A 20111-nucleotide genomic window follows, 5' to 3' on the forward strand; every position below is an offset into this window, starting at 1 on the left:
CAGAGTCTCATTTAGATTTTTATTTTTAGAAAAATATAACCTTAAGTTTTGTAGAAAATCTTGTTGAGTTCAGTACTGTGGGAATAAGAAAATGCAATTCAGCACATTAGCTCAATCATTCATCCAGTTCCAGTATCAAAACCAAATCTGCCTGTATTTGTCCTTTTTAAAACCCATATCCCTTTGCTTCCTGTTGAAATTGAAACTGTGCAGTTCCCCTTTGAATGTTTCCAATAAGTCACAGTTGTTCTTCTGATCTGGTTATATGGGAATTGAAAGACTTAGCGACCAAATCTTGCAAATTGTACAAAACTAAAATCCATTTGTTTATTATTGGTCTTATAAATGCGTCTCGTAGTGTTTATTATTTATTGAAACATCAGAACAATGGTACCAGAATTGGTTTAAATCTGAATATTTGCAGTTTAACAATAGTGTGTTGATGCTGTACGAAACAAAGTCTAGCTTGTTCAGGTTAACTTTTACTGCTCAGCTGGCAAACAAAAGGCCAGCATAAAAACATGTTGGCGTTTGCTGTTGAAAAGATGCCAGCGGTCTTCTGTAGAATCAGATCAGAACAATCAGGTCAGATGTGCTTATGGTACCAAAATCCTTTTGTCATCTGGTTTGATTATAGACAATTTTTGAAACAAAACCTACCTTCATAGTTTAGTTTCAAGATGATCTTGATCTTGAAGTGATGATAATTGCAATTCCTTTGCAAGCAGGGCATGCTGTATAATGTCATTTATTTTCCATTTGGCTAAAGCAACTCTGTTTAGTTGGGTACTGTGTTCTATATAGCAGCCTGGTGTATTGGTGAACTCTCTCAAATGAGCAGAGTGACTTTTAGGATTACTCTTCTTTGTATCCAATGCTGTCAGTGATATTGGTGCATGAGGAATGGAATATCTTTATTTTGGTGACCCAGTGTCAACATCATAAGATTTAAAATGAGATATACGGCAATTCAATGCCTTTTTCTCCAACACCATGCCTCTGCTTCAATTTCAGTAGACTATCATCTCCTCCTGCCCTGTTGTGGTGTTTTCCCATACCCCTTCTTTGGCTTTGTGGGTGAAAGGTTCAATTTGCTACCAAGAATTTTGTGCCTAATGGACCTGTACTGAAGCTGCCCAAACTCATTTCGTGGAGGATGTTTGGCAGTCAATGGTTGGAAGAAGCTGCAGTCAGTATTGGATTTAAGCCAAGATTCCAGAGATCAAAGTATTACTCAATTTGGATCTCTGGATATGAGGCTTAAATCCAACCCAAACTGATGTGCGGAAAATGATGTTTGAGTGATGGACTGCCGTGGGATTTGAAGAGTCAACATTCAAATCCAAAATCCAGTTCTCCATTGTTCACATTAATGGGAAATCACTCCCAGACATGTTCACAGATTAGTTAGTTATGTGTCTGTTGCTCAGGGCAGTGTTGAAATAGTCGTGTTACAGTCAGTGATGTGAATCTAGGGCTGCTTGCTCCATGAATTTGCCTACAGTAATATAACTTATTCAGGATTCAGATAATTTTACTGCAGCATGATGATGTATCCTTTGATGAAAGCCTATAAATGATCTGCTGCAGGTGCACCTCCTTTCAGCAGTTTGTACGGTGCCATTGGTAGCAGTCATGGAGTCCACACATCCATGACTAATGCAGGAATTGTGCTCCCATTTATTTCATAGAAATGTGTCTATTTCTGTTCTCTGGGTTGAACACTAACCTACTCTCTACTTTTTGATAGGCACACGGTACCTGCCAGTCTATGGAAGGAAGCTCAGGGAAAGGACCAGACATGGTATGAAGGAACTTTGGCATCAGGCCACCCTATCATTCTTTACTTCCATGGTAATGCAGGCACCAGGTAAGGAGCTGGTATTTTTAATCCATGGATGCTCACCTTTTAATTTTGTCCTTAAACAGAATCTCCAGTTTCCACATTTAATTTCACGCCCAGGACAGGAAAGGAATGAGTAGGGTTCAGAATATTGCTAACTGACAGTTCATCCAAGAAAGTGTCTTTGCCTATATATGACGTGTTTGTGAACTAACCTCCACTCACCTGATGAAGGAGCAGCGCTCCGAAAACTCATGATTCCAGATAAACCTGTTGGACTTTTAACCTGGTGTTGTGAGACTTCTTGCTAAGAAAGGGATTAAAAATGGCTGCTTTCTCTGAGGCTAATATATCAACATAAACTTTCATTTGCTTTAACATAGGAAAACGTCTCGAGGTATCTCGCAGGATTTTAATTGTGCAATTTGATACTGAGCTGTTTGGGGGTAATAGGTCTGGTGACCAAAACCTTGGTCACAGAGGTAGATTTTAAGGAGTGGCTTAAAGGAGGAGAGAGAGGTGGAGAGGTTTATTGAGGGAACTCCAGAGCGAGGACCTGGACAGCTGAGGGCATGGCTGCCTATGGTAGAGCAGAGATAACTGAGCATGTGCAGGAGGTCAAAATTGAAAGAGCACAGCGATCTGAGGGTTGCAGGGCTGGATGAAATTAGATAGGTACAGAAATATGGTGCTGCAGAGAAAACTGAATGCAACAATGAGAATTTTAAAGTTGCACTGATACTTCAGACGTATCAGGCTTTCATCAAATGCAATATAACAACATGGTTTTAAAAACTCCAGTTTCAGTTCTGTATTTTGCTGTTCTTAAGAATCATGGAATTCCTACAGTGCAGAAGGAGACCATTCGGTCCATTTGAGCCTGCACCAACCACCTCGATCAAAAATTAGGAACAACCACAGAGGAAGATTCCTGATTGTTAGTTATAGCTAAATCTGAAATGTGGGTGTAAAATATTGTTTATAATTGCGTTACAAATAACAAATGGGAATGCTTAAGCTTACACGCACAGATTTTGATTTATAAGCGGGAAAGAAGAGAATGTGACTTTAAAAAAAAAATAAAACTGCAGCTCGGCTGTGTACTAAGGAAATCATATTGAATGTTATGGAATTGTTCACTGGGTCAGTTCGTCACAAAGCAAAGTTTCCCTCCCTCCATTCAGCATCTATGTTTCTTCTAGTTCTAACTGTCACTGGATTGAGTGATTTCTAGTTTGTAGTCACTTAACTCTTTAGTAATAAAAACACATCATTTGTCCAATTTGCACATGCAAATGGATCTGTTATTCTATCTGGGATAATCACCTAGGGGCATTGTCTGCAATGTACAGAATTTTTTAGGCTTTCCATTAGTTATCACCACAAAATCCTACATCATAAATCTGTTGCGTGTATTTAAAAGGAAAAGTTTACAGTCTTGTTCTTCAATTTTGTGGTGAAGTTTTGTAGTGTGATCTCTTTTTGCAAAGTCACTGATACTTTAAAGACCAACTTAATCACCAGGCCTGTTTCAGTTGAATCACCTCTGCTTCTGGTTCTTTCCAGCTTTTAAAATTTTAACATCAGATTGCGTAACTTTTTCCGGGTGCCTGAATCACATGATGACTCTTTGCCCTATTTCAACGTGACTAGATTTCTCGAACCTGCTTAAATAATTCATTTGCCGAGACATTAAACTGTCTAGGAGAATGTTAAAGCCTGACTTCTTTAGGCAGGGAGACTTTGAGTTCACTTTCTTAAAACCACAGATCCAACTCCTGATCAGATAAGGCATTGAGCATTAGGCGGAAACATAACACAGCAATGGGCCAGACAGTATATCCACCCTTAACCAGCTGCGGTCTACATTGGCTTAAATGTCTGTGGGCAATAGTGTCATTCTCCTCATGATCTAATCAACCTTCCTGTAGCATTAATCACAAGTCTACCAGAACTTCATGTTCAAAGACTTGTACTGCCTAATGCTGATTTTAAAAAAAATCATTTTGCAGAATGTGGGATTTGCTTACTCGGTCAGTATTTATTGCCCATCCCTAAATGCACTTGAGAAGGTGGTGTTAAGTTGCCGCCTTGAATCACTGCAATCCATGTGGTGTAGGTACACGCACAGTGCTGTTAAGGAGGGAGTTCCAGGATTTTGACCCAGTGATAATGAAAGAATGGCAATATAATTCCAAGACAGGATAGTACTTTCATCTAGGTCTATTGTCTGAGTTTCGACTCTAGTGCTGATTCAGATTTGCCAGGATTTCTCTAATGAAAGTGTGCATCTTTCTCTGGGCAGCAGTTTGTACTGTGCTTGGGTAGACCGATTGCTTCATTTGATCAGTCAATCCCTGGTTTTAAGATCTTCACATGCCACCTATGGAGGGAAGATATGTTAACTTGGGGACAATGTCAGCTTCTTTGCACCAAAGCAAGCTATCCATTGTTGCTAACCTGGTTTTTAGAAGGGTTCCCCAAATTACACCTGCGTTATAAATGCTAAGATGACCAACAGGCCCAAGTAGAACTTGCTTTCTATTTAATTGCATCTTTTCCAAGTTCAGTATCGCATTACCAATTTGCATTTCCACTGTTTCAATGTTAATTAATTACCCAATGCACTCATCATATTTGTCAAATACATTCCTAGTGCCATGTTTATTACTGTAGGTGTCCTGCATTATGGCCAGTAGTGGATTGTCCTTTCCCTTTTTTTGTTTTTAGGAGCCTGTTCTTTTATTTCAAACAGGACCTTTCTAGGACCTAAACCATCTTGAAATAGAACTTATTTTTAAAAAAACTGTCCATGATTTGAATGATTAACCTGCTATCCAGAATTGAGCTCTGCATGAATCATCCTGTACATCAGTAACAATGGAAATTAGCTTTTTAAAGAGATGATTTAAATTTTTCCATGAAAATGAATATCTGGGTAAAGTTGCAAAAGATATATTTTAAATATTTTTTCTGTATTTCTGCATTTGTTAGTTGTCATTCATTTCGTATGATCGTACTGAAAATCGTTAAGATGATCACCTTGATAAATATTTAATCTGGCAGAAGGTTTTATTATAACTTCTATATGGTAATTTTATTTGTAATAATCATCATGATACCTTTTTGTATTTTAAAAATGTAAAAGTGGCTAATTTTGATTTAAATATTAAACTTAGAATGAAAATGACAAGCCAATAAAACTAAATTGAATGAAATCAAAAAGCTTCAGGAAAATAATTTTGCTTGAAATTTGTTCTATTTTACCTTTTTTATTTGTCTGCAGAGGTGGGGATCACAGGGTTCAGCTATATAAGGTAAGAGGCATTTAAAACTAAATTGTTGTGGGGGTGGAGGGATATTATTAGTGTGGTATTCGTGCCACTCAAATGTCAGAAATATTCACTTTGTATGTTATCTATTTTTGTTCATTCTTGCGTTCAACTCCATTTAAATCTCTTGGTTTAACATATTTCCTGACAAATTTTCCAGATATAGTATTGGAATTATTTTTTTCAGTGATTTTTCAGGTTTGCTGTTGTCTCGTTTTCAAACTAAAGTTGGCATCTGGCAGAGCCCCAAATTATGCATTTTGTACGGGTACTTTTTAATCCTCCAATCAATAGCACCTTGGTTCCTTTCTCAGTCATACAAAGCCATAATGCTGCACATCAGGGCATTGACTGCTGAATCCCTTCTTGAATGATGAATAGAGCATAGCAGATCTTGGATGAGCCCACCACTAACAAAATTATTTGCAGTTGGGATTGGTGTAAGTTCTACAGTATCACGGAACTGACGCTTCCAGACCAATCCACTTGAAATCACTCATTGATCAAAACCTTGAATAAATAGGTCTAGTCAGTCATGCAGTACATAACACAGATAAAATCCAAGATTTGACCATGTGCTTTCTTGGCTTCTGGTTTCGACATGAACTAGGCCAAAAGTCTTGCACAAATAATTTTGCTTTAAAAAGTGAGGAAACAAAACTTTCGATGTTACTGAATTTCTGTTTGTCTTGTGCAACCGAACACGTCCTGTTGAGTCGTATTTGATATAACAGGTCAAAAAAAAGCTCCATGGTGGCTCTGGTTAGCACTGCTGCCTCAGTGCATGGAACCTGGGTTCAATTCCGGCCTTGGGTGACTGTGGAGTTTGCATGTTCTCCCCTTTTCTGCATGTTTCCTCTGGGTGCTCTGGTTTTGTCCCACAGTCCAAAGAACTGCAGGTTAGATGGATTGGACATGTTAGATTGTCCCTTAATGTCCCAAGATGCATAGGTTAGATAGATTAGTTAGATTGTGGGGTTACGGGGAAAGGGCAGGGGATAGGGCCTGCCTAAGATACTCTGTCAGAGAGTTGCAGACTCAATAGGCCGAACAGCCTCCTCCTGCACTGTAGGGATTCTGTGATTGAGTGTCTGATGCCTGGCGCTATTTTAATAATATGCACCATAATATTAATGATAGTCATCAGATTCCAGCAGCCTCAATGGAAATACAGCTTAATAAAGCAGGAATTCAAGGATCACCAGAGTATTTTTGATCACCATCTTGGCTGTATTTCAATTCTGAAGTGCTGTTTGGTGGTGATGATTCTGAACTATCTAAACTTTTGTAACACAAATCTGTCTGTTACTGCTCCGGATAATACAAAAGTTTCAAAACATTATCTCTTTGCACAAAGCTCAAATTGTTCAATGCTATGACATGACAATTAATAGATTGTTCTCTGAACCTCAATTCTGTGAACTTTCCTAAATTAAGGCAAATTGTTGTTGCAAGGGCAAACAGGATTAATACGAGAATGAAAATAAAGAGAGGCAGCATCATTAACCTCTTAGTAGGCTAATACACATGAACAAGGTCACAAGGGTGCTATTATACTCCTCCCTCCTTAATGAAAATGTTAGTGTTCAGAATCAATGCAACTTGTGTATATATACATCATGGTTTTAATTTATTTACAAATCCAGCTAAACACAAGTTATTCCTAAGAGGATGCTGCCTTTCTTGACCCAAAACTCACAAAACTTGAGGAAGGATCTTGGCTTGAGTCTGAGAAATTTTCTCCAGCAAAGACTGATTTTGACTTTCAACTTCAATTGAATTTTTCTCATCATCAGACACGTTTGTCCAATTCTGACTCAAATCTCTACTGGTTCCAGGCACAATCTGTGTTGGAGTACCCCGCATATATCCCAACTATCCAATTCCCGCATGTATCCCAATTATCCATTTCATCAGACTTGTTTGATTCTTCCCAAATCCCTTCTTCTGTATGAATCTCTGAAGATTAAATGTGTTCTATAGGTTGAAACCTAACCTTTCCAGTACCAAACATCTTCACCAAATATGAGAGTACCACATATAGAACATAGAACATAGAACAGTACAGCACAGAACAGGCCCTTCGACCCACGATGTTGTGCTGAGCTTTATCTGAAACCAAGATCAAGCTATCCCACTCCCTATCATCCTGGTGTGCTCCATGTGCCTATCCAATAACCGCTTAAATGTTCCTAAAGTGTCTGACGCCACTATCACTGCAGGCAGTCCATTCCACACCCCAACCACCTTTCCTCATAAGACCTACCCTCCAAACCAGGCAGCATCCTGGTAAATCTCCTCTGCACTCTTTCCAGCGCTTCCACATCCTTCCTATAGTGAGGTGACCAGAACTGCACACAATACTCCAAATGTGGTCTCACCAAGGTCCTGTACAGTTGCAGCATAACCCCACGGCTCTTAAACTCCAACCCCCTGTTAATAAAAGCTAACACACTATAGGCCTTCTTCACAGCTCTATCCACTTGAGTGGCAACCTTTAGAGATCTGTGGATATGAACCCCAAGATCTCTCTGTTCCTCCAGTCTTCAGAACCCTACCTTTGACCCTGTAATCCACATTTAAATTAGTCCTACCAAAATGAATCACCTCACATTTATCAGGGTTAAACTCCATTTGCCATTTTTCAGCCCAGCTTTGCATCCTATCTATGTCTCTTTGCAGTCTACAACAGCCCTCCACCTCATCCACTACTCCACCAATCTTGGTGTCATCAGCAAATTTACTGAACCACCCTTCAGCCCCCTCCTCTAAGTCATTAATAAAAATCACAAAGAGCAGAGGACCAAGCACTGATCCCTGCGGCACTCCGCTAGCAACCTGCCTCCAATCCGAAAATTTTCCATCGACCCCCAACCATTCCACACCCCAACAGACAGCCAGTTACCTATCCAATCGGCCAACTTTCCCTCTATCCTACACCTCCTCACTTTCATCATAAGCCGCCCATGGGGGATCTTATCAAACGCCTTACTAAAATCCATGTATATGACATCAACTGCCCTACCTTCATCAACACACTTAGTTACCTCCTCAAAAAATCAAATTTGTGAGGCACGACTTGCCCTTCACGAATCCACGCTGACTATCCCGGATTAATCCGCATCTTTCTAAATGGTCGTAAATCCCATCTCTAAGGACCTTTTCTATCAATTTACCAACCACCGAAGTAAGACTAACCGGTCTATAATTATCAGCGTCATTTCTATTCCCTTTCTTAAACAGAGGAACAACATTCGCCATTCTCCAGTCCTCTGGCACCATCCCCGTGGACAGCGAGGACCCAAAGATCAAAGCCAAAGGCTCTGCAATCTCATCCCTCATATTTGAGAACTGTTTGATTTGTTGTTACCTCCAGGAACTTCAGAGATAGTAGAGTGTCAACAACTATCTCAAGTTGCTAGAAGAGAGGTGAGGGCAAAACTTTATGGTGGAACAGTGGAGGACCCTCAAAGTGATTTTCACAGTGCTCAGGAAAAGTATATACCAGTGACGAGGAAGGGCTGTAGAAAAAGAGATAATCAGCCATGGATATTTAAGGAAATAAAGGAGAGTATCAAATTGAAAGAAAATGCATACAAAGTGGCAAAGATTAGTGGGAGACGAGGGGATTGGGAAATCTTTAAAGGTCAACAGCCACGAAAAATGCGATAAAGAAAAGTAAGATGGAATATGAGAGTAAACTAGCTCAGAATATAAAAACAAATCGCAAAAGTTTCTACAAATATATAAAATGAAAAAGAGTGGCTAAAGTAAACATTCAACCTTTAGAGGTTGAGAAGGGGGATGTAATAAATGGAAATGAGAAAATGGCTGAGGCATTGAACAAGTATTTTGTGTCGGTCTTCACAGTAGAAGACACAAATAACATGCCAGAAATTGATGGCAAGGAGGCTATGGTAAGTGAGGACCTAGAAACGATCATTATCACTAAAGAGATAGTGTCGGGCAAACTAATGGGGCTAAAGGTAGAAAGGTCTCCTGGCCCTGATGGGAATGCAGGCCAAGGTACTAAAAGAGATGGTGGGGGAAATAGCAAATGCATTAGTGGTAATTTACCAAAATTTGCAGGACTCTGGGGTGGTTCCCACAGATTGGAAAATAGCAAATGTGACGCCACTGTTTTAAAAAAGGAGGTAGACAAAAGGTGGGTAGGCCGGTTAGCTTAATTTCTGTAGTAGGGAAAATGCTTGAATCGATCATCAAGGAAGAAATAGCGAGACATCTGGATATAAATTGTCCCATTGGGAAGGCTGAACATGGGTTCATGAAGGGCAGTCATGTTTGGCCGATTTGGTGGAATTCTTTGAGAACATTACGTGTGCGATGGACAATGGGGAACCTGTGGATGAGGTGGATTTCCAGAAGGCATTTCCCAAGGTGCTGCACCAAAAGCTGCTGCATAAGATAAAGGTGCACGGTGTTACGGGTAATATATTAGCATGGATAGAGGATTGGTTAACTAACAGAAAGCAAAAAGTGGGGGTAAATGATTGTTTGTTTTTCTGGTTGGCGATCAGTGACCAGTGGTGTGCCTCAGGGATCAGTGTTGGGACCACAATTTTTTACAATTTACATAGATGATTTACATAGATGATTCGGAGTTGGGGATCAAGTATAGTGTGTCAAAATTCGCAGATGACACTAAGATGAGTGTCACCTGAAGAAGGGGCTTAAGGCTCCGAAAGCTTGTGGCTTTTGCTACCCAATAAACCTGTTGGACTTTAACCTGGTGTTGTTAAACTTCTTACTGTGTTTACCCCAGTCCAACGCCGGCATCTCCACATCATGACTAAGATGAATGGCAGAGCAAAGTGTGCAGAGAACACACAGTCTGCAAAGGGATATAGATAGGCTAAGGCGAATGGGCGAGGGTCTGGCAGATGGAGTACAATGTTGGTAAACGTGAGGTCATCCATTTTGGTAGGAATAACAGCAAAATGCACTGTTATTTAAATGGTAAAAAAATTGCAGCATGCTGCTGTGCAGAGGGACCTGGGTGTCCTTGTGCATGAATCACAAAAGGTTGGTTTGCAGGTGCAGCAGGTAATTAAGGCATCAAATAGAATTTTGTCCTTCATTGCTAGAGGGATGGAGTTTAAAAACTACGGGGTTATGTTGCAGCTGTATAAGGTACTGGTGAGGCCACACCTGGAGTAGTGTGTACAGTTTTGGTCTCCTTACTTGAGAAAGGATATACTGGCACTGGAGGGGGTGCAGAGGAGATTCACTAGGTTGATTCCAGAATTGAGAGGGTTGGCTTATGAGGAGAGACTGAGTAGACTGGGGCTATACTCATTGGAATTCAGAAGAATGAGGGGAGATCTTATAGAAACATTATGAAGGGAATAGATAAGATAGAAGCAGGGAAGTTGTTTCCACTGGCGGGTGAAACTAGAACTAGGGGCATGGCCTCAAAATAAGGGGGAGCAGATTTAGGAATGAGTTGAGGAGAAACTTCTTCACCCAAAGGGTTGTGAATCTGTGGAATGAGGAAGCAGTTGAGGCTACCTCATTGAATGTTTTTAAGGCAAGGATAGATACATTTTCAAACCGTAAAGGAATTAAGGGTTATGGTGAGCGGGCGGGTAAGTGGAGCTGAGTCCATAAAAAGATCAGCCATGATCTTATTGAATGGCAGAGCAGGCTCAAGTAGGCCAAATGGCCTACTCCTGCTCCTAGTTCTTACGTTCTTAAAACAACCCTTATTTCAACAAAGAAATTTGTTAGTGCATAATTATACCACAAGTGAGAAATGGATACCAACCATAGTTTTGGCTAAAAACCGGTCCAGTTTCTTACAGCATTCAAACCAAAGATGCAGCAGTTTGGTGCTTTTGCTAACCAACTGTTGTCACCTGGAAATGATTTCTTGGCATCTTCTCCGGAAGTCCCAAATTCTTTGGTCCCTAGTATTGTGATGCTACAATGGAAGCCTTTGTTGAATCAGAGTTCCTGATTGTCTCTGCTACTGCTCTACATGGGAAAGATGCAGGATTGGTTCCAAGAGAAGAAATGTCTACTGAAGTTCCAAATCATACTTCTGGGGTAAAGGACATCCAAATTCCAGAATGTCATATACAACCAAAGAGGAACAGGCATCCCCCTTATTGACTGCACATCATGATTAATGATGCATAGTATTATGTCTAGAGTATTATTGATCCTATCTAACATTGTAGTAATTTATGGTCCTGACCACAGAAGTAAAGGAGGAGGGATGTTATATAAAGTAGTTGCAGATTGCTTTAAGAGCTGATCACATTATGGTGTTTGCACAGGCTATTTTACTTTCGGTTTGTAATCTACAAGCAAGTCCTCTCAGAATAAATCTGTTGTTAGTTTGAAGCTACGTACGCCAACCACATCTTTTCTTGTTAAAACCCACCATCCCTAATATAGTTGGAACATTACAGAACTTTTACGTTTTTTGAACATGGATAAAGAGAGTCACAGAACAGTTGGCTTTTAACAGAAAGTATTTATTAAACATGGCAAGTTTGACTATAATTCAATACTCCTTCACTTCCACTAAACCTTAAATATATGCAGAGTTTAAAGATAATGCAGGTTACAAAATGTATCTTATGCCACAAGATTTTCAGTAAAGCCACAGGCTTACTGTGATCAGTAAAAGCCCCACTCTGCAACCAAATGGCAGATGCCACTCAACTGATCTTGTGTGGACTTCTCCCCAAGTTCCCCCCCCCCCCCCCCCCCCCACCCCGATGATTGTCATATGACAATTTCACTCAAAAAGACATGCTTCAAAATCATCTTGCAGAGCACTGTTTTATCTTGTTTTCATCAAGGATTTGTTTCCAGGTTTTTCTTCTATCCTTTCAAGCAAGGCTTTCCCTCAGCTGTTTCAGTAGGGATCTGCCTCCAGGTTTTCCAACTCTCCTTTCAGTCTTCCTTTGTCTTGATGCTTTTACACAAACTCTGAGATCCAGCCACGTATTGCTCCACAATTAATTCACCCATCACTCGCCACACAGTTTGTAGCTCAACTCTTAGAACCATTTTAGATATCTTTCTGGTTTCTCACTATCCAACTCTTTCTCAGCTCTGTCTGTGGGCTTCAATAAACAGTATCCTGTTCAAGTTCCAGTTTCCTCTGATCCTTTCACTTCAGGCTTCTTGGAAACTCCTTCGTTTTTCTAGTTTCCTTAACTAGCTGTCCTTTAGATTTCTGGCACTGACTTTTGATACCGATGGAAACTTCTTTCCTATTGCTTAACATACTCTACATTGTTTCACTTGCCTTCTATGTCCTTATCTAATCCTGGCCAGCAAAACTGGCTCGTTGATAGATTCTTTGTCAAGCTCGTCCTATGTGTTGACATGAAGATCACATTGCAAGTTCAATCTGTACCTTTCAGGAATCACATAACACAACCTTTATCAATTGGCAACTTGTTCCTTCTCACAAAAGAATTGCCTGATTTCTAAATCCAGTATGTGTTGGCCACCCATTTATGATATAGTTGCGTACCCTTGCCATGAGTCCCTATGACTTGTCCTACCAATGAAAGACATTACAATGATCTTCTGATCGTCTGTACTTAATTCCCTGTTGATAAGCCAACAAAATCAAAGTGTATTTCTGCATTTGGACTGGAGATAAAATGGATACCGGCGACTTTAGATTGAAAATGGACATTGGCTCATCAACAGCTTCTATTGTAAAACCATAACTGTACAAAGATTTATGAAATCTTCTTAGACAAAGGCAATGCTTAGCATTCTATCTGAGCATAAGTTTGCTGCATGACGCAAAGGAGGTCAGCCTATCCTCGCCATTATCCAAATGAGTTCACAGCACTTACTACATATGTAGAGGCATCATAAGCTAACTTAACCTTTTTTGGACACATGGTAATGTACAAGCATTGTACCACCAATGAATTGGTGTTCTCATAGATTGAATGCTTTATCACACTCCTTTGTCCAAATGCATGAAACGCCCTTGCTCAAGGGTTCATTCAATCATTGCAGTTGGGTTGTCAAATTTGATATGAATTTACTGCAGTAATTCACAAGGTCCAAAAATGAACAGTGCTCGAGATATTTTGATGCATTTCTTTTTTCTTCCTCATGGTTGGATGTAACACATCTTTGTCTACCCTATGACCCAAATGCTCTACAGAGTTTTGAAGTATTTACATTGCTTTTGCTGGAACTCCATGCTTTTCCGAACATTGGAGCACCTTTTTCAGTCTATTGTAATGGGTCTGCCTTTTTTTGGAGTTGAAATAAATATATCTTTCAAATAGCATACTATTCCCTGAATTTCTTGAAAAAATTGGTTCATTACCCCTTGGAAAATTCCAGGGTCTGAAGAAACATCAAATGACACTCTATAAAACTGACCTAGACTTGTGTGTATTTAGTCACGTATAACTTTGACTCATCAGCTAACACAAATAGCAGATGGGCATTTGTCAGAGGGTGGTGGGGGCCTGGAATGCGCTGCCAAGTAGGGTGGTGGCGGCAGGCACGCTGACATCGTTTAAGACTTACCTGGATAGTCACATGAGCAGCCTGAGAATGGTGGGATACTAACGATTGGTCTAGTTGGACCAAGGAGCGGCACAGGCTTGGAGGGCCGAAGGGCCTGTTTCCTGTGCTGTACTGTTCTTTGTTTCTTTGTTTGTTTCTAACTTTGAAAAAAATTGGTCTCCTAACAACATACTGAACAGATCCTCTGTATTTGGCAAAATATTGGGTTGATTATATTCCAGTGGCTGATTTACAATACTTTATAATCATTTAATATTGTTCTACTATCTGACTTTGCTGCTACCACTATGCTAATAGCCCAATTACTTTGCACTTTAGAGACAATGTTTTCAGACTCGAATATTTTCAGCTCTTGCTCCCTTTGACCGCAGGGTACTGAACAAGGCCTGCAGTCGACTGGTCTTGAATTCCTCTGAACCTGTACGTTAGTCTTGTATTTTTGAATTGGTTTGTCAGTTTAACTAAACACCTGAGGCTGCTTTTCAATCATGTCCTCTTGCGATGTGAATTTTTGCTTTGATACAAAAAAGCTCGTTCCAATTTAATTGAAGAGCTGCTGACCAGTTACTTCCTAATGAGGCCGCTCTTTTGCCCTTCACCCACAATGATGGACAAATATATACATTGCTTGTTGCACATGACTGGATCCGACACATTTCCCATTATGGAAATTTTTTTCCCCCTCCATAACTTTGTAATCCTAAGCCCCATTTCTCCACTTGATATCGAGTCAGCTATTCCAGGTGCAGTGATTCAAGAATCGCACTAATTGATGTACCTGTGTTTACCAGAGCTCCATCCAATACTACTTGCAGTAGCATCACAACACTATGGACCATATTGCTTGTGAAATTCCAATAGACATCCTTGTGCTTCATATTGTATGGATTTTAACTGATCTCGCAACAATCTGATGTTTGACAACTGTATGCGGTGACTGTCATTTCCTTCAGCCAATGTTTTCTCCACTTACCTTCCTCTGACCTGCCTTGGTGCGATTACCTTTGCAGCCATGGCACTCTGCCATTGGAAATGAACAATGCTCTGCCTGATGTTGACCTACTTTGTAGTACTGCTGCTATTACTAACTGCCTTTGGGGCCGCCTTTCTCAGCTGGAGCTTATTTACATCAGATGATAGGCAGTTGTTAACTTCTAACTTCTCTCGAAGCACGTTCCACCATTTCCATAGATAATCCTGTTGACAAATTATGTTGAAAGTTAACTTTGACAATGTCAGCAACTGATTGCGAATGCATTCATTCTTTAAACTGCACATACCTCTTCAATGCTCTCTTGAAATTCTCCCAAATCGCAATGGAGTGAAGCTTTTATAAGGCCATAATAAACTCTCCAATGTTCTCACCGGCCAACTGAATCCTTGTTCTGATAGCTTTTTGCAATCTCTATTGGTTTGGAATTACAGTGCTGCTCAAGTTTACACACCAGGGCAAGCAAAATATTGAGCGTTTCCTGCACAACTGGGCTTGTTTCCATCAGAAATATCATTTACTTTTCTCCTATTCTTTGATCAACTGGATTATCAGGATTTCCAAACATAATGTTAACTGTGGGAAAACAACTCTGGCTGCTCCACATATGCACCAAAAGATATTTGGTCATGACTAAACTCTCTGTTGTCCAATAATACCTGTTGATGCAGCCATATTCCAAGATCAGCCCACCCACATGTGCAAACAGCCTTTTCTGAGACCAAATTTTAAAGCCTTTTTCTCAGCAAAGAGAGCCTGACAGTTCCTCTAGTTTGCTGGAAGTGAGTAGCTGGAGAGAAACATCCCTTTGGCACTGTGGCCTAGGACCAGAGGAAACAGTTTTGAGATGATGGGCTAAAGAACCAAAGGCAACAAATGGTTAGGATCTGAAATGCACTGCCTTAGTATGGTAGAGGCAAATTTGATTGTTTTTACAGGGAAATTGGGTAAACACTTGAAGACAAAATATTTGCTGGGTTAAGGGAAAGGGTGAGGGACTAGCTGAATTACTTTGGCAGAGCTGGTGCAGATTGGCTTCCTGTAGTGTTGGTGTAGCTATTCTATGATTTCTGTTTCTGTAATCTATCTACTGACACTGAAATTATGAAGTAAAAGAAAATCCTGTAACACCATTTTAAAATTAGGGGAATTCTCCCTGGTATCCCAGTCAATATTTATCCCTCATCCAATGTCAATGAAATATTTGATCTGGACATTATTTAAATCTTCTTTTAAGCATGGGCAGCCAGTGAAAACAGAATTGGGCTTGTTTGTGGCAGTTTGTTTTACACTAAAAGTGTTATCCTAATGAATGAGGAATGACATTCGATTTAATATATGCAATCCCTCACTACTGAAGTCTAGTTTATCTTGCCTCTTCACCTTTGGCCTCTGAGCCATCAGAACTGTATACAGTTAGTGTGAAGCTGCGGCTTTAAAGTGAGCTGGAAAACATGCGCAGCACTTGCAATACAGTAACAAAACTCTGAAAGGGGCAATTTCTGTTACTTTTCTCATTTTTAATAGATTTGTAAGAGTTTAGCAGCAGCACATTCACTTGTTAAATAATATGCAGAGGATAATATTGGGTGCTATTCTCCCAAAAGAAACTAAGTGCCCAATGAACAGGAAAACATTATTTTAATTTTATTTATTAGTCACAAGTAAAGCTTACATTAATACTGCAATGAAATCTTCGAAACCGTACAGCACAGAGAAAGGCCATTCGGCCCATCGAGTCTGCACCGACCACAATCCCACCTAGACCCTACCCCCATATCCCTACATATTTTACCCACTAATCCCTCTAACCTACGCATCCCAGGACACTAAGGGCAATTTTAGCATGGCCAATCAACCTACCCCGCACATCTTTGGACTGTGGGAGGAGAATGTGCAAACTCCACACAGACAGTGACCCAAGCCGGGAATCGAACCCAGGTCCCTGGAGCTGTGAAGCAGCAGTGCAAACCACTGTGCTACCGTGCCGCCCTACATGGAGTTTCGAAGTTACTGTGATCAGTGTATGTGCAGTGGCCCCTTCAGCAGTCTGATGCCAGCCTTTTGGACCTCATGGACGGCACAGTAGCACAGCGGTTAGCACTACTGCTTCACAGCACCAGGGACCCGGGTTCAATTCCCAGCTTGGGTCACTATGTGGAGTCTGCACGTTCTCCCCGTGTCTGTGGTTTTCCTCCGGGTGCTCCAGTTTCCTCCCACATACGCAAATTCTCCTCGTGTTTGTGTGGGTTTCCTCCGGGTGCTCCGGTTTCCTCCCACAGTCCAAAGATGTGCGGGTTAGGTTGATTGGCCAGGTTAGAATTGCCCCTGAGATGCGTAGGTTAGAGGGATTAGCGGGTAAAATATGTGGGGGTAGGGCCTGGGTGGGATTGTGGTCGGTGCGGACTCGATGGGCCGAAAGGCCTCCTGCACTGTAGGGTTTCTATGATTTTTATGATTTCTATGAAATTCCCCTAGTCGCCACAGTCCGGCACCTGTTTGGGTCAATGCACACAACCAGCACGTTTTTCAGAATGTGGGTGGAAACTGGAGCACCCGGAGGAAAACCACACAGACACGGGGAGAACGTGCAGACTCCACATAGTGACCCAAGCTGGGAATTGAACCCGGGTCCCTGGTGCTGTGAAGCAGTAGTGCTAACCGCTGTGCTACTATGCCGTCCATGAGGTCCAAAAGGCTGGCATCAGACTGCTGAAGGGGCCACTGCACATACACTGATCTCCCAGTATACTGGGAATTTCTCTCTCTCTCTCTCTTTCTTTCTTTCTCTCTCTCTCTCTCTCTCTCTTCTCTTCTCTTCTCTTCTCTTCTCTTCTCTTCTCTTCTCTCTCTCTCTCCCCCCCCCCCCCCCCCCCCCCAACCAGTTGACGGCCTTCTGATGGCTAGCCTCGTCCTCCAAGCGCGGATCACTAGCCAACACCAGCCCCTGTGACACTGACAAGCTGGCACTTGGGGCAACCCCCTGTCCCTAGCCTCTGGTCCAACCAGCGAGGCCACCACACCTGGTCCCTGTTGTTGGATACTGTATGTGGTCCCTGCTGGTCACTTATGTTTCTGACCACTGGCAGGGTCAGAAACATTAGCGAGCCTGGACGATTGCGTCCCGGGCCCTCCAAAGAGTTGCAAATTATTATTTGTATATTGTAATCAGATTTGTTTTGTTCCTGACATGAGGCTGATTACGTTGCAAAAAAATGGCCCAGGAAGATCACGACCAGCTGGACACCTGTCATGATTCCCATTTTTGGCCTCCCATTGAAATTTCCCGGCCCACTATGCTACTTGACCAGTGCAGCGGGCCAGGAAAATTGCACCCATTATAGCTTCTTTGTATGATGATTGGATCCCAATAAATATATCTGGGGAATGAACTATCCTTAACACAATTAAGAAGTCATATTTTCTTGTGCTCCCATATTTGAGCAGTTTGAAGGTATGGATATTTCTCAATGAAAATACGTATGTTGTTCATGTGTACGCTGTTAAGGGGAGATTCTATTGATCTATTTTCCCTGACTACAATATATTTATTAATTATGCCTGTGATGATTCAAATGCTGAATTTATTTGTCCTTCTATCTCTATATTATTCTTTTCTTTCTCCCAATTTATAGGTCCTGAGCTTGCAAGGCTACCATGTAGTCGCATTCGATTATAGGGGTAAGTAGGTCTGTAACTCTGAACATCTAGGTTAAAAAAGATTTCAAGTGTGTTTATTTGCATATCTGTTGATACAGATCTGACAAATAATTGTATATGGGCATATTAATGTCTCCAAGTAATGGGTGGTACAAAAATAAATAGCATATGCAGCGTAAAAGATTCAAAATAAATGCAATTTAAAAGCAGTGCTGCATGAAGGGACAAGAATAGCTAGAATTACATAATTGCACGGAATCTACTACGTAAGCAGAACTAGCAATATAATTGAGCTTTAATCGCTACCGTCTACAGTTTCACTATGTCTCATGATCTTGATGGGGCAGTGTTTGGATGCAATCTGTCTGATTTAGAACGTGCACATGACAAATTCAAATGTTGTCTTCTTTCAGAGAATACAAGCAAATGTGCTTGTTTCAATTTGCAAGATGCTTTATCTTGGCTTTGTTGTTAAGGATATGACACACCTCAGCAAAAAGAAGATACAATTGTAAAGCTAATTGCTTATGGACTGTGTTGCTACCTGTAGGGTAGCATTGATCGAGATTAGAGGCCAAGTCACATGCATTCTTGATGGGGGACTGTGACCTCCGGGATCCCATAAGAATTGCTGGTCAGTTTTATAGCTTTGGTGTGTGTACATTGTGAAAGTTGTAAAGGTCTTTTGAGTATTCAAAAAGTTAACCGGGCAGTATTGTGAAATTTCTTGGTCATAAAGCCAAATGAAAATACTTCACCGAATATCCTTAAAGCTGCTCATTGAGTCTCAGTTGAGAGGAAAGGGATGTGAGTAACTATGAATGCAATTGGAATAATTAAAATTCTCATCCTATTGTTCAAATCTCCCCATGGTCTTGCCCTAACCTGCCTTTGAACTCTGTTATGACTCTCTCTAACAGCTGTGTTCCTCCAATTCTGATTTCTTTTTTTTGCCCCCACTGCCTTTAACTTGTACCTTCATCCAGGCCTTAAGATCTAAAATTCCCTCTAGTGAAGGTGCAATTCAAGTTTCACCTGTTGTGATTAGTGCGTGATATTAATTTAAAAGATTTAAAGGTGTGGCTTTTGTAATTTTTGCTGACATGATTTTAACGACCTTTTGTTATGCCGTCCTTTGAAGAAATGGTGACCAATTTTTGGAGAGACTCATTTTTGGAGATTTAATAGAATTTCTACTCTGTATGTTTGGAAATGAATTGTGTTATGTTTCGTTTTTTTATTTAGCTGCATGGCATAACTTTTTTTTTGTGACAAAACTCATACTTACCTGCCTGTTGGAACGAGGTTAGGAAAGGGTTGCATTCCAGCCTTGGGTGGTTGTCTGTGTGGAGCTTGCATGTTCTCCCTGTGTCTGCGTGAGTTTCCTCCAGGTGCTTTGGTTTCCTCCCACAGTCCATAGTTGTGCAGGTTAGGTTGATTGGCAGTGGTAAATTGCCCCTTAATGTCAGGGAGACTAGCAGGGTAAATGTGTTGGGTTATGGAGATAAGGCCTAGGTGAGATTATTGTCTGTGTAGGCTCGATGGGCTGAATGGCCTTCTATATTGTAGGGATTCTATGATTTTGTGAATTCCAAGTCCTGACAGTCTTCGGACCTTCTCCTGCATATGTGTAGTCCAACATCTTCACATTCTTTGGGCCTCGGACAGGCACAGTGTACTGGCATGGTGGGGGGGCAAATGAGTGTGGCTGAATGTGTAATACCAGAATTAAGAAGTGTTTGAG

At 40.9% G+C, this 20111-nt stretch overlaps 1 protein-coding gene across 1 annotated transcript in view; it reads left to right on the plus strand.

Annotated features, from left to right (window-relative positions):
* Positions 1 to 20111, plus strand: part of abhd12 (abhydrolase domain containing 12, lysophospholipase) — a 120485-nt gene that overhangs the window by 35919 nt on the left and 64455 nt on the right. Inside the window, exons 4-6 of the mRNA XM_078230210.1 lie at positions 1751 to 1870; positions 5130 to 5160; positions 18343 to 18388. Coding sequence (XP_078086336.1) covers positions 1751 to 1870; positions 5130 to 5160; positions 18343 to 18388 — 197 coding nt within the window. The remainder of the gene's footprint in view (positions 1 to 1750; positions 1871 to 5129; positions 5161 to 18342; positions 18389 to 20111) is intronic.

The sequence above is a fragment of the Mustelus asterias genome, chromosome 15 (genome assembly GCF_964213995.1).
Source record: "Mustelus asterias chromosome 15, sMusAst1.hap1.1, whole genome shotgun sequence".
In the NCBI taxonomy this organism is placed as follows: domain Eukaryota; kingdom Metazoa; phylum Chordata; class Chondrichthyes; order Carcharhiniformes; family Triakidae; genus Mustelus; species Mustelus asterias.